The sequence below is a fragment of the Pristiophorus japonicus genome, chromosome 3 (assembly GCF_044704955.1).
Source record: "Pristiophorus japonicus isolate sPriJap1 chromosome 3, sPriJap1.hap1, whole genome shotgun sequence".
Taxonomy (NCBI): Eukaryota; Metazoa; Chordata; class Chondrichthyes; family Pristiophoridae; genus Pristiophorus; species Pristiophorus japonicus.
In genome coordinates, this window is record NC_091979.1 from 68,403,865 (window position 1) to 68,417,738 (window position 13,874).

At 43.0% G+C, this 13,874-nt stretch overlaps 1 protein-coding gene across 1 annotated transcript in view; it reads right to left on the bottom strand.

The window, feature by feature from the left end:
* Window positions 1-13,874, bottom strand: part of acmsd (aminocarboxymuconate semialdehyde decarboxylase) — a 65,559-nt gene that overhangs the window by 23,180 nt on the left and 28,505 nt on the right. The window contains exon 6 of the mRNA XM_070873608.1: window positions 1,227-1,320. Coding sequence (XP_070729709.1) covers window positions 1,227-1,320 — 94 coding nt within the window. The remainder of the gene's footprint in view (window positions 1-1,226; window positions 1,321-13,874) is intronic.

Consider the following 13,874-nt stretch of genomic DNA (forward strand, 5'->3'; position numbering starts at 1 on the left):
GCGCGATGGAATCTTTTATGTTCACCCGAGAAGACGGATGGGACCTCGGTTTAATGTCTCATCCAAAAGACAGCTCTTCTGAGTAATGCAGTCCTGCACTGGAGCATCAGCCAGGATTATGTGCTTAAGGCTCTGGAGTGGGGCTTGATCCCACAACCTTCTGACTCAGAGGCGAGACGGCTACCACTGACAAGTGGAAATCCTACTGGGAGCCTGCCAAAATGATTCTAATTAGGCGAACCCTGGGAAATTCACTGGGAACAGCAGTGGCTGCTCTGCCGACTTCAAGTTGAGATACCTGTACCACCGAAGCAGAAAATCCCGGCTAATGTGTGTAAATACCTGGGGCTTAACTTAACAGAGTTTTGCTTTTACTTGAGAAAAAAAGAATTGATTCTAGTCTCATTCTTCAAGATACAATCCCTTTTACAACTTTGTCAGGCAATTTTGTTGAAGCAAAGATCTGCATGTAATCTCCAGTCCTGCTGAAAGGCAATGAACCTTGAGCTACTGTTTTGAGATTCTGAATGTGCTCAGTCTGGGGAGATTACAGAATGAGAAAATAATAATTGATAGCAGTTCTAGTTTTTTTCTCTTTTTTTTTGTAAAATTCCATTAAATGTAATCCAAGTGTCAAAGTGGCCGTGCACATGATTTTCAGTGAGAGACAGAGAGAGGTCAGGAACTAGCCATCATGCAGCAGCTAGTTTGTGGATGGTTTTGCCGCTGCCAGGAATGGAGCAGGAGACTTCAAGGTCCGGGAGTAGCAGAAAACAGGCGGTAGCGCATCAACAGTTCGTTTTACACTCTGTTTGATTTTCTTTTCAAGACTATCGGGCAGAGTGTGAAACAGTCTGCTGTTGCACAATAACCTATTTTGCACTACCATCTAAGATGAATTTCACCCCATAATTTGTTTTCTTATTTTTGAGTATGATCAATATCATAGAGGATTAACTGACATATATTATTGGTGAAAGTGAGGCTCCTTTTTCCTCCATTTCCTGAGTATTCCTATGGCACATACAATCTGAGTGTGGCCTGCATGACCCTTCCCCTTAATTTTCCCTCCCTCTCCTTGGGGAAGTATCTGGCTAATCCTTGGAGCTCGCCACGGTAGCATGCTTGAGATTAGGAGCTCAGCTCATGGAAGATTACAGGCTTGAACCTTAACCTGTGGTGCAATATGCTGGGGCTCCTGTGCAAATCTCTATATTAATACTAACCTACAAGCCATGGAAGCCAGTACTTGGACATCCTCCCATCCGTCTTCATATCCCAAGGGTGTACAAATATGGCACAGTTTAACTTTTCTGCAGCCTTAAAAGTAAAGCATTGAGAAGTGCTGAGTCTCGCAATTAATAATGAAATCTCAAACAATGATACATAATTTGGCTATTTAATCAGTTCCATGTATAGAGCAAAATTGTTCACGCAGCAATCTGATACTGTTTGCCCAGTATATATTTTTTGGGTTACAGCAAAATGTGACTTTATCTCCAATATGTCTCCTCAGTAGTGACAATGATAGGAAACTTTACATTATACACATAAGTAGCTGATCAGGAGACAGATGGCCAGCTTTAATTTATCGATGTACTGGTTCAAATGCCTGCGCCATAAATTAACTGAGAAGATGTAAAAAAAAAGCATAGTTTCATCAATAAATACGCACTTAAAAAAAATACTTTTTGATCCATATCAAATTTATTTTCACATTTCTCATATAGGCATAACATCTTCTGGGCTGCTAATGTTATTCTTTGTTCTGTTATCCTCCTCCCTTCCCCCTCTTTGCTGTGTACCTTCTCAGTTGCTCTCCAATACATGGCTCAAGTAAACAATCGTCATGTGTGAGTCTTAACAGTGACTATCAGTACAGTATTCAACCACATGGGGGCATCACCGTTGAACTTGACCCTGTCCTTATTGAACATGCACACTTCCAACAAGCATTACCAGCTCAGGGGAGCAAAGTCTGGATATTTTTCCCTTTCCTAACCCAGGCACTTGAGGCCAACTGCACGATTCCCACTGCCACTCTGGCTGTGATCAACTAACTCAGCACAGACTAGGGATTGAACCTAAGATCTTGTAGATTTGTATGGTTCAGCTAATCACTGAATAAACTCACTGATAGGCAGTTCTCATGCCATTCTTAATCTGGCTGCTCTGAGGTGCATGAGAGTAACTTGGATGGCATTTCATTTCCTCCATTCTTTTGCATTGCATGACTAAATTTGGAAAGTTGTTGAGTACAAAAATCACAGACATGAACCTGTGTTCTACCAATTTGGGGACCACTGTAACATCAACCTGCTGCATCACTATACTGCACTACCATTTCACCTTAGGAAAGAATATTGGCCTGGATTTTGCGGTGGTATTAGCAGTAAAACTGTCATCGTGCGCCGTTATTACCCCTCTGAAACTGACGACAACGTCAGGATTTAGTGCATGCGCAGATAAACATGGAAATCCTGAAGTTGCGGTCGGACATTCTCTGCTCCGCCATAGGTTGCGGTGTGGCAAGCTCCAGAGCCAGCATTCAGTTGAAATCACATAAAAGGGTGAAAACTTCCCCTTTTATAATGGAATATCGCTGTTAAAACCACCTTAAAACTTTAAGCCTTGTTGTAAGAGGTGTAACTGGGTTTTTAAACAGCATACTGCCTGCTGAACATCCGTTCTGGCCCTGAAAAACTAATGTTATATTTGTGTAATGTCAAAATTTTCTATTAATATGATTAAGAATTACAAGCTTTAATATAACTTTTTAAAAGTTTGTTTATGACGTTTGAGCTTCAATCTTATACGTGTATGTCCCGATCTTTATTTTGCTCTCTGCAAAGTTTATAAAAAAGTAAATTAGAATCTGTGCATTTTACTTCCCAGTTTGCGCTCTATGAGAATCTTCATTGTGATTGGCTGCTTAGCATGCTTGATGGACGCTTAGCAATCGCTTGATTTGGCGCCAGATTGAAACAAAGGCCGGGAGGGCTAAAATCCATGCCACAGAGATCGCTTTTTTTTAAGTTGACAGTGACCGCAAATTTCGAACGAATGTTCTGGTACATTCCTTTTAATTATGCACCTGAAATACAATTTTATATCCTGCCAAGTCCAACATAATCACTGCTGCAAAGAAACAAAAGAAAGACTTTGTATTTATATACTGCCTTTCACGACCTCAGGATGTCCCAAAGCGTTTTACAGCTAATGAAGTACTTCTGAAGTGTAGTCACTGTTGTACTGTAGGCAACAGTGTTCTACTTCTGTGAAGCCATTTCAGTAACTTATATTTAAGATATTAGTTAGCATTAGATGCAGAGGTACTTTATTTTGCTCTCCACTGTAATTGTAGATTATGTCTACAATATTCTAGGTGTGGTCTCACTAGGGCCCTACACTGCAATTATCTAGGGCTCTGGTGAGACTATACACAAAACTGGAGTATTGTGTACAGTTTTGCTCTCCTTACCTAAGGAAGGATATACTTACCATAGATGGAATGCAATGAAGGTTCACCAGACTGTCTTCTGGGATGGGGGGGGTTGTCCTATGAGGCCTATATTCTCTAGAGTTTAGAAGACTGAGAGGTGATCTCATTGAAACATACAAAATTCTTACAGGGCTTGACAAGGTAGATACAGGTAGAATGTTTCCTCTGGCCGGGGAGTCCAGAACCAGGGACCACAGTCTCAGAATAAGGGAGCAACCATTTAAAACTGAAATGCGGAGAAATTTCTTCACTCAGAGGGTGGTGAATTCTCTACCTCAGAAGGCTGTGGAGACTCGAGTCATTAAGTATATTTAAGACAGAGAGCAATAGATTTTTTGATATTAAGGGAATCAAGGGATATGGAGTTAGTGCAGGAAAGTGGAGTTGAGGTAGAAGATCAGCTATGATCTTATTGAATGGCGGAGCAGGTTCGAAGGGCCAAATGGCCTACTTACATAAGAACATAAGAAATAGGAACAGGAGTAGGCCATACGGCCCCTCGAGCTTGCTCCGCTACTTAATACGATCATGGCTGATCTGATCATGGACTCAGGTCCACTTTCCTGCCTGCTCCCCATAATCCCTTATTCCCTTATCAGTTAAGAAACTGTCTATTTCTGTCTTAAATTTATTCAATGTCCCAGCTTCCACAGCTCTCTGAGGCAGCGAATGCCGCAGATTTACAACCCTCTGAGAGAAGCAATTCCTCCTCATCTCAGTTTTAAAGGAATTATGTTCTAAGATTATGCCCCCTAGTTCTAGTCTCCCATATCAGTGGAAACATCCTCTCTGCATCCACCTTGTCAAGCCCTCTCATAATCTTATACGTTTCGATAAGATCACCTCTCATTCTTCTGAATTCCAATGAGTAGAGGCCCAACCTACTCAACCTTTTCTCATAAGTCAACCCCCTCTTCTCCGGAATCAACCTATTGAACCTTCTCTGAACTGCCTCCAAAGCAAGTATATCCTTTCTTAAATAGAGAAACCAAAACTGCACACAGTATTCTAGGTGTGGCCTCATCAGTACCCTGTATAACTGTAGCAAGACTTCCCTGCTTTTATACTTCATCCCCTTTGCAATAAAGGCCAAGATTCCATTGGCCTTCCTGATCACTTGCTGTACCTGCATACTAATCCTTTGTGTTTCATGCACCAGGACCCCCAGGTCCTGCTGTACTGCAGCACTTTGCAATTTTTCTCTCTTTAAATAATAACTTGCTCTTCGATTTTTTCTGCCAAAGTGCATAACCTCACACTTTCCAACATTATACTCCATCTGCCAAATTTTTGCCCACTCACTTAGGCTGTCTATGTCCTTTTGCAGGTTTTTTGTGTCTTCCTCAAACATTGCTTTTTCTCCCATCTTTTAAAGTCAGTAAACTTGGCTACGTTACATTTGGTCCCTTCATCCAAGTTGTTAATAGTTGTAAATAGTTGGGGTCTCAGCACTGATCCCTGTAGCACCTACTAGTTACTGATTGCCAACCCGAGAATGAACCATTTATCCCGACTCTCTGTTTTCTGCTAGTTAGCCAATCCTCTATCCATGCTAATATATTACCCTCAACCTAGTGAACATTTATTATGTGCAATAACCTTTTATGTGGCACCTTGTCAAATGCCTTCTGGAAGTCCAAATACACCACATCCATTGGTTCCCCTTTATCCACCCTGTTTGTTACATCCTCAAAGAATTCCAGCAAATTTATCAAACATGACTTCTCCTTCATAAATCCATGCTGACTCTGCCTGACTGAATTAGGCTTTTCCAAATGTCCTGCTACTGCTTCTTTAATAATGGATTCCAACATTTTCCCAACCATGGATGTTAGGCTAACTGGTCTGTAGTTTCCTGCTTTTTGTCTGCCTCCTTTTTTAAATAGGGGCGTTACATTTGTAGTTTTTCAATCTGCTGGGACATCCCCAGAATCCAGGGAATTTTGGTAAATTACAACCAATGCATCAACCATCACTGCCGCTACTTCTCTTAAGACCCTAGGATGCAAGCCATCAGGTCCAGGGGATTTACCTGCCTTTAGTCCCATTTTGGTTCTGTCTTCACTAAGGAAGACATGAATAACCTCCCGAAAATACTAGGGGACCGAGGGTCTAGCGAGAAGGAGGAACTGAGGGAAATCCTTATTAGTCAGGAAATGGTGTTAGGGAAACTGATGGGACTGAAGGCTGATAATTCCCCAGGGCCTGATAGTCTGCATCCCAGAGTACTTAAGGAAGGGGCCCGAGAAATAGTAGATGCATTGGTGGTCATTTTCCAAAATTCCATGGACTCTGGATCAGTACCTATGATTGGAGGGTAGCTAGTGTAACCCCACTTTTTAAAAAAGGAGGGAGAGAGAAAACGGGGAATTATAGACCGGTTAGCTTAACATCGGTGATGGGGAAAATGCTGGAATCAATTATTAAAGATGAAATAGCAGTGCATTTGGAAAGCAGTGACAGGATCGGTCCAAGTCAGCATGGATTTATGAAAGGGAAATCATGCTTGACAAATCTTCTAGAATTTTTTGAGGATGTAACTAGTAGAGTGGACAAGGGAGAACCAGTGGATGTGGTGTATTTGGACTTTCAAAAGGCTTTTGACAAGGTCCCACACAAGAGATTGGTGTGCAAAACTAAGGCACATGGTATTGGGGGTAATGTATTGACGTGGATAGAGAACTGGTTGGCAGACAGGAAGCAAAGAGTGAGAATAAGCATTTCAGAATGGCAGGCAGGAACTAGTGGGGTGCCGCAAGGTTCAGTGCTGGGACCCCAGCTATTTATAATATACATTAATGATTTGGATGAAGGAATTGAATGTAATATCTCCAAGTTTACAGATGACACTAAGTTGGGTGGCAGTGTGAGCTGTGAGGAGGATGCTAAGAGGCTACAAGGTGACTTGGACAGGTTAGGTGAATGGGCAAATGCATGGCGGATGCAGTATAATGTGGATAAGTGTGTGGTTATCCACTTTGGTGGCAAAAACAGGAAGGCAGATTATTATCTGAATGGTGACAGATCAGTAAAAGGGGAGGTGCAACGAGACCTGGGCATCATGGTGCATCGGTCACTGAAGATAGGCATGCAGGTACAGCAGGCAGTAAAGAAAGCAAATGGCATGCTGGCCTTCATAGCTAGGGGATTTGAGTATAGGAGCAGGGAAGTCATACTGCAGTTATACAGGGCCTTGATGAGACCACACCTTGAGTATTGTGTGCAGTTTTGGTCTCCTAATCTGAGGAAGGACGTGTTTGCTATTGAGGGAGTGCAGCGAAGGTTCACCAGACTAATTCCCGGGATGGCAGGACTGACATATGAAGAAAGATTTGATTGGCTAGGCTTATACTCACTGGAATTTAGAAGAATGAGAGGGGATCTCATAGAAACATATAATATTATGACGGGATTGGACAGGCTAGATGCAGGAAGAATGTTCCCGATGTTGGGGAAGTCCAGAACCAGGGGTCACAGTCTAAGGATAAGGACCGAGATGAGGAGAAACTTTTTCACCCAGAGACTGGTGAACCTGTGGAATTCTCTACCACAGAAATTTGTTGAGTCCAGTTCGTTGGATATATCCAAGAGGGAGTTAGATGTGGCCCTTATGACTAAGGGGATCAGGGGGTATGGAGAGAAGCGGGAGTGAGGTACTGAAGTTGCATGATCAGCTATGATCATATTGATTGGCGGTGCAGGTTCGAAGGGCCGAAAGGCCTGCTCCTGCACCTATTTTCTATGTTTCTATGTTTATCTGACTGAGTACCACCTCCTTAGTGATTGTGATTGTGTTACGTTCCTCCCCGGGCTATAGTCCCTTGACTATCCACTGTTGAGATATTTTTAGTGTCCTCTACTGTAAAGACTGATACAAAATATTTGTTCAGAGTTTCTGCCATCTCCATGTTCCTCATCACTAATTCCCCGGTCTCGTCCTCTAAGGGACCAACATTTACTTTAGCCACTCATTTCCTTTTTATATTCCTGTAGAAACTCTTGCTATCTGTTTTATATTTCGTGCTAATTTACTTTCATAGTCTATCTTCCCTTTCTTAATCATTTTTTTAGTCAGTCTTTGCTAGCTTTTAAAATCTTCCCAATCTTCTGTCCTCCCACTAGTTTTGGCCACTTTGTATGCCCTTGTCTTTAATTGGATACCATCCTTTATTTCTTTAGTTAACCACGGAGGGCTAACTTTTCTTTTACATCCTTTCCTTCTCACTGGAATATATATTTCTTGGGAGTTATGAAATATCTCCTTAAATGTATGCTACTGTTCATCAACCGTCCTACATTTTAATCTATTTTCCCAGTCCACTTTAGCCAACTCTGCCGTCATACCTTTGCAGTCTCCTTTATTTAAGCTTAGTACGCTGGTTTGAGATCCAACTTTCTCGCCCTCCATCTGAATTTGAATTTCAACCATGCTATGATCACTCATTCCAAGGGGATCCTTTACTAGGAGTTTGTTTATTAATCCTGTTTCATTACACAGGACCAAATCGAAGATAGCCTGCTCCCTGGTTGGTTCCGTTACATATTGCTCAAGGAACCCATCCCTTATGCACTCTATGAACTCTTCCTCAAGGCTACCTTGACCAATTTGATTTGTCCAATCAATGTGGAGGTTAAAATCACCCATGATTATTGCTGCTCCCTTTTTACAAGTCCCCACTATTTCTTGGTTTATACTGCAACCAATAGAGTTGCTATTATTGGGGGGCCTATAGACTATGCCCACCAGTGACTTTTTCCCCTTATTATTCCTTATCTCCACCCAAACTGTTTCAACAACCTGATCATTTGAGCCAATATCGTTTCTCACTATTGCAGTGGTTCCATCCTTTATCAATAGAGCCACCCGACCTTCTTTTCCTTTCTGTCTGTCCTTCCGAATTGTCAAGTACCCCTGAATGTTTAGTTCCCAGTCTTGGTCATCTTGCAATCACGTCTCTGTTCTGGCTACCAGATCATACCCATTTGTAACTATTTGTGTCGACAGCTCATCTAATTTGTTACGAATACTGCGTGCATTCAGATGAAGAGCTTTTAAATGTGTTTTCTTACCATTTTTTCCTGATATCGCCCTAGTTTCTGATACACTCTTATGTTTGTAGATTCTGTCCCTTCCTGTCATGCTCTGATTTTTGCTTCCACCAATGCTACCCTGCTCTATTGCCTTCATCTTGTTCTTTGAGCTTTTAGGTTTCTGCTCACCTGAACCCTCTCACCCACTAATTCGTTTAAAGCTCTCTCTGCAGCCCTAGTTATTCGGTTTGCCAGGATCCTAGCCCAAGCACATTTCAAGTGGAGTCCGTCCCGATGGAACAGCTCCCTCTTAGCCCAGTACTGATGCCAGTGCCCCACCCAGGAACCAAAACCCATTTCTCCCACACCAGTCTTTGAGCCACGAGCTCTCTGATCTTATTTAATCTATGTAAATTTGCTTGTGGCTCGGGTAAACATAGAAACATAGAAACATAGGAAATAGGTGCAGGAGTAGGCCGTCCGGCCCTTCGAGCCTGCACCACCATTCAATAAGATCATGGCTGATCATTCCTTCAGTACCCCGTTCCTGCTTTCTCTCCATACCCCTTGATCCCTTAAGCTGCAAGGGCCATATCTAACTCTGTCTTGAATATATCCAATGAACTGGCATCAACAACTCTCTGCGGTAGGGAATTCCACAGGTTAACTACTCTCTGAGTGAAGAAGTTCCTCCTCATCTCAGTCCTAAATGGCTTACCCCTTATCCTAAGACTATGTTCCCTGGTTCTGGACTTCCCCAACATCGGGAACATTTTTCCTGCATCTAACCTGTCCAGTCCTGTCAGAATTTTATATGTTTCTATGAGATCCCCTCCCTTCTAAACTCCAGTGTATAAATGATCCAGTCTCTCCTCATATGTCAGTCCTGCCATCCCAGGAATCAGTCTGGTGAACCTTCGCTGCACTCCCTCAATAGCAAGAACGTCCTTCCTCAGATTAGTAGGCCAAAACTGAACAAAATATTCCAGGTGGGACCTCACCAAGGCCCTGTACAACTGCAGTAAGACTTCCCTGCTCCTATACTTAAATCCCCTTGCTATGAAGGCCAACATACCATTTGCCTTCTTCACCGCCTGCTGTACCTGCATGCCAACCTTCAATGACTGATGAATCCTGACAGCCAGGTCTCGCTGCACCTCCCCTTTTCCTAATCTGCCGCCATTCAGATAATATTTTGCTTTCGTGTTTTTGCCCCCAAAGTGGATAACCTCACATTTATCCACATTATACTGCATTTGCCATGTATTTGCCCACTTGCCTAACCTGTCCAAATCATCTTGCAGCCTCTTAGCGTCCTCCTCACAGCTCACAACGCCACCCAGATTAGTGTCATCTGCAAACTTGGAGATATTACACTCAATTCCATCATCCAAATCATTAATATATATTGTAAAGAGCTGGGGTCCCAGCACTAAGCCCTGCGGCACTCCACTCGTCACTGCCTGCCATTCTGAAAAGGCCCCGTTAATCCCGACTCTCTGCTTCCTGTCTGCCAACCAGTTCTCTATCCACGTCAGTACATTACCCCCAATACCAGGTGCTTTGATTTTGCACAACAATCTTTTGTGTGGGACCTTGTCAAAAGCCTTTTGAAAGTCCAAATACACCACATCCACTGGTTCTCCCCTGTCCACTCTACTAGTTACATCCTCAAAAAATTCCAAAAGATTTGTCAAGCAGGATTTTCCCTTCATAAATCCATGCTGACTTGGACCAATCCTATCACTGCTTTCCAAATGTACTGCTATTTCATCCTTAATGATTGATTCCAACATTTTCCCCACTATTGATGTCAGGCTAACTGGTCTATAATTACCTGTTTTCTCTCTCCCTCCCTTTTTACAAAGTGGTGTTACATTAGCAACTCGCCAGTCCATAGGAACTGATCCAGAGTCAATAGACTGTTGGAAAATTATCACCAACGCATCCACTATTTCTAGGGCCACTTCCTTAAGTACTCTGGGATGCAGACTATCAGGCCCTGGGGATTTATCAGCCTTCAATCCCGTCAATTTCCTGAACACAATTTCCCGCCTAATAAGGATATCCTTCAGTTCCTCCTTCTCACTAGACCTTCGGACCCCTAGTACATCCGGAAGGTTATTTGTGTCTTCCTTTGTGAAGACAGAACCAAAGTACTTGTTCAACTGGTCTGCCATTTCTTTGTTCTCCATTATAAATTCACCTGAGTCTGACTGCAATGGACCTACGTTTGTCTTCACTAATCTTTTTCTCTTCACATATCTATAGAAGCTTTTGCAGTCATTTTTTATGTTTCCGGCAAGCTTCCTCTCGTATTCTATTTTCTCCCTCTTAATTAATCACTTTGTCCTCCTCTGCTGTATTCTAAATTTCTCCCAGTCCTTCGGCTTGCTACATTTTCTGGCTAATTTGTATGCTTCTTCCTTGGATTTAACACTATCCTTAATTTCCCTTGTTAGCCACGGTTGAGCCACCTTCCACATTTTATTTTTACTCCAGACAGGGATGTACAATTATTGAAGTTCGTCCATATGATCTTTAAAGGTTTGCCATTGCCTATCCACTGTCAACCCTTTAAGTATCATTTGCCAGTCTAATCTAGCCAATTCACGCCTCATACCATCAAAGTTACCTTTCCTTAGGTTCAGGACCCTAGTTTCTGAATTAACTTTGTCACTCTCCATCTTAATAAAGAATTCTACCATATTATGGTCACTCATCCCCAAGGGGCCTCACACAACAAGATTGCTAATTAGTCCCTTCTCATTACACATCACCCAGTCTAGGATGGCCAGCTCTCTGGTTGGCTCCTCGACATATTGGCCCAGAAAACCATCCCTAATACACTCTAGGAAATGCTCCTCCACCGCATTGCTACCAGTTAGGTTAGCCTAATTAATATGTAGATTAAAGTCGCCCATGATTACTGCTGTACCTTTATTGCACACATCCCTTATTTCTTGTTTGATGCTGTCCCCAACCTCACTACTACTATTTGGTGGCCTGTACACAACTCCCACTAGCGTTTTCTGCCCTTTGGTATTGCGTAGCTCCACCAATACTGATTCCACATCATCCAAGCTAATTTCCTTCCTTACAATTGCATTAATTTCCTCTTTAACCAGCAATGCCACCCCGCCTCCTTTTCCTTTCCGTCTATCCTTCATGAATGCTGAATACCCTGGATGTTGAGTTCCAGCCTTGGTCACCCTGGAGCCATGTCTCCGTGATGCCAATCACATCATACCCATTAAACATAGAAACATAGAAACATAGAAAATAGGTGCAGGAGTAGGCCATTCGGCCCTTCTAGCCTGCACCGCCATTCAATGAGTTCATGGCTGAACATGCAACTTCAGTACCCCATTCCTGCTTTCTCACCATACCCCTTGATCCCTCTAGTAGTAAGGACTTCATCTAACTCCTTTTTGAATATATTTAGTGAATTGGCCTCAACAACTTTCTGTGGTAGAGAATTCCACAGGTTCACCACTCTCTGGGTGAAGAAATTCCTCCTCATCTCGGTCCTAAATGGCTTCCCCCTTATCCTTAGACTGTGTCCCCTGGTTCTGGACTTCCCCAACATTGGGAACATTCTTCCTGCATCTAACCTGTCTAACCCCGTCAGAATTTTAAACGTTTCTATGAGGTCCCCTCTCATTCTTCTGAACTCCAGTGAATACAAGCCCAGTTGATCCAGTCTTTCTTGATAGGTCAGTCCCGCCATCCCGGGAATCAGTCTGGTGAACCTTCGCTGCACTCCCTCAATAGCAAGAATGTCCTTCCTCAGGTTAGGAGACCAAAATTGTACACAATACTCCAGGTGTGGCCTCACCAAGGCCCTGTACAACTGTAGCAACACCTCCCTGCCCCTGTACTCAAATCCCCTTGCTATGAAGGCCAACATGCCATTTGCTTTCTTAACCGCCTGCTGTACCTGCATGCCAACCTTCAATGACTGATGTACCATGACACCCAGGTCTCTTTGCACCTCCCCTTTTCCTAATCTATCACCATTCAGATAATAGTCTGTCTCTCTGTTTTTACCACCAAAGTGGATAACCTCACGTTTATCCACATTATACTTCATCTGCCATGCATTTTCCCACTCACCTAACCTATCCAAGTCACTCTGCAGCCTCGCAGCATCCTCCTCGCAGCTCACACTGCCACCCAACTTAGTGTCATCCGCAAATTTGGAGATACTACATTTAATCCCCTCGTCTAAATCATTAATGTACAGTGTAAACAGCTGGGGCCCCAGCACAGAACCTTGCGGTACCCCACTAGTCACTGCCTGCCATTCTGAAAAGTCCCCATTTACTCCTACTCTTTGCTTCCTGTCTGACAACCAGTTCTCAATCCATGTCAGCACACTACCCCCAATCCCATGTGCTTTAACTTTGCACATTAATCTCTTGTGTGGGACCTTGTCGAAAGCCTTCTGAAAGTCCAAATATACCACATCAACTGGTTCTCCCTTGTCCACTCTACTGGAAACATCCTCAAAAAATTCCAGAAGATTTGTCAAGCATGATTTCCTTTTCACAAATCAATGCTGACTTGGACCTATCATATCACCTCTTTCCAAATGCACTGCTATGATATCCTTAATAATTGATTCCATCATTTTACCCACTACCGATGTCAGGCTGACCGGTCTATAATTCCTTGTTATCTCTCTCCCTCCTTTTTTAAAAAGTGAGGTTACATTGGCTACCCTCCACTCTAAGGAACTGATCCAGAGTCAATGGAATGTTGGAAAATGACTGTCAATGCATCCACTATTTCCAAGGCCACCTCCTTAAGTACTCTGGGATGCAGTCCATCAGGCCCTGGGGATTTAACGGCCATCAATTTCCCCAACACAATTTCCTGACTAAGAAGGATTTCCCTCAGTTCCTCCTCCTTACTAGACCCGCCGACCCCTTTTATATCCGGAAGGTTGTTTGTGTCCTCCTCAGTGAATACCGAACATAGAAACATAGAAACATAGAAAATAGGTGCAGGAGTAGGCCATTCGGCCCTTCTAGCCTGCACCGCCATTCAATGAGTTCATGGCTGAACATTCAACTTCAGTACCCCATTCCTGCTTTCTCGCCATACCCCTTGATCCCCCTAGTAGTAAGGACCTCATCTAACTCCTTTTTGAATATATTTAGTGAATTGGCCTCAACAACTTTCTGTGGTAGAGAATTCCACAGGTTCACCACTCTCTGGGTGAAGAAGTTCCTCCGCATCTCGGTCCTAAATGGCTTACCCCTTATCCTTAGACTGTGACCTCTGGTTCTGCACTTCCCCAACATTGGGAACATTCTTCCTGCATCTAACCTGTCTA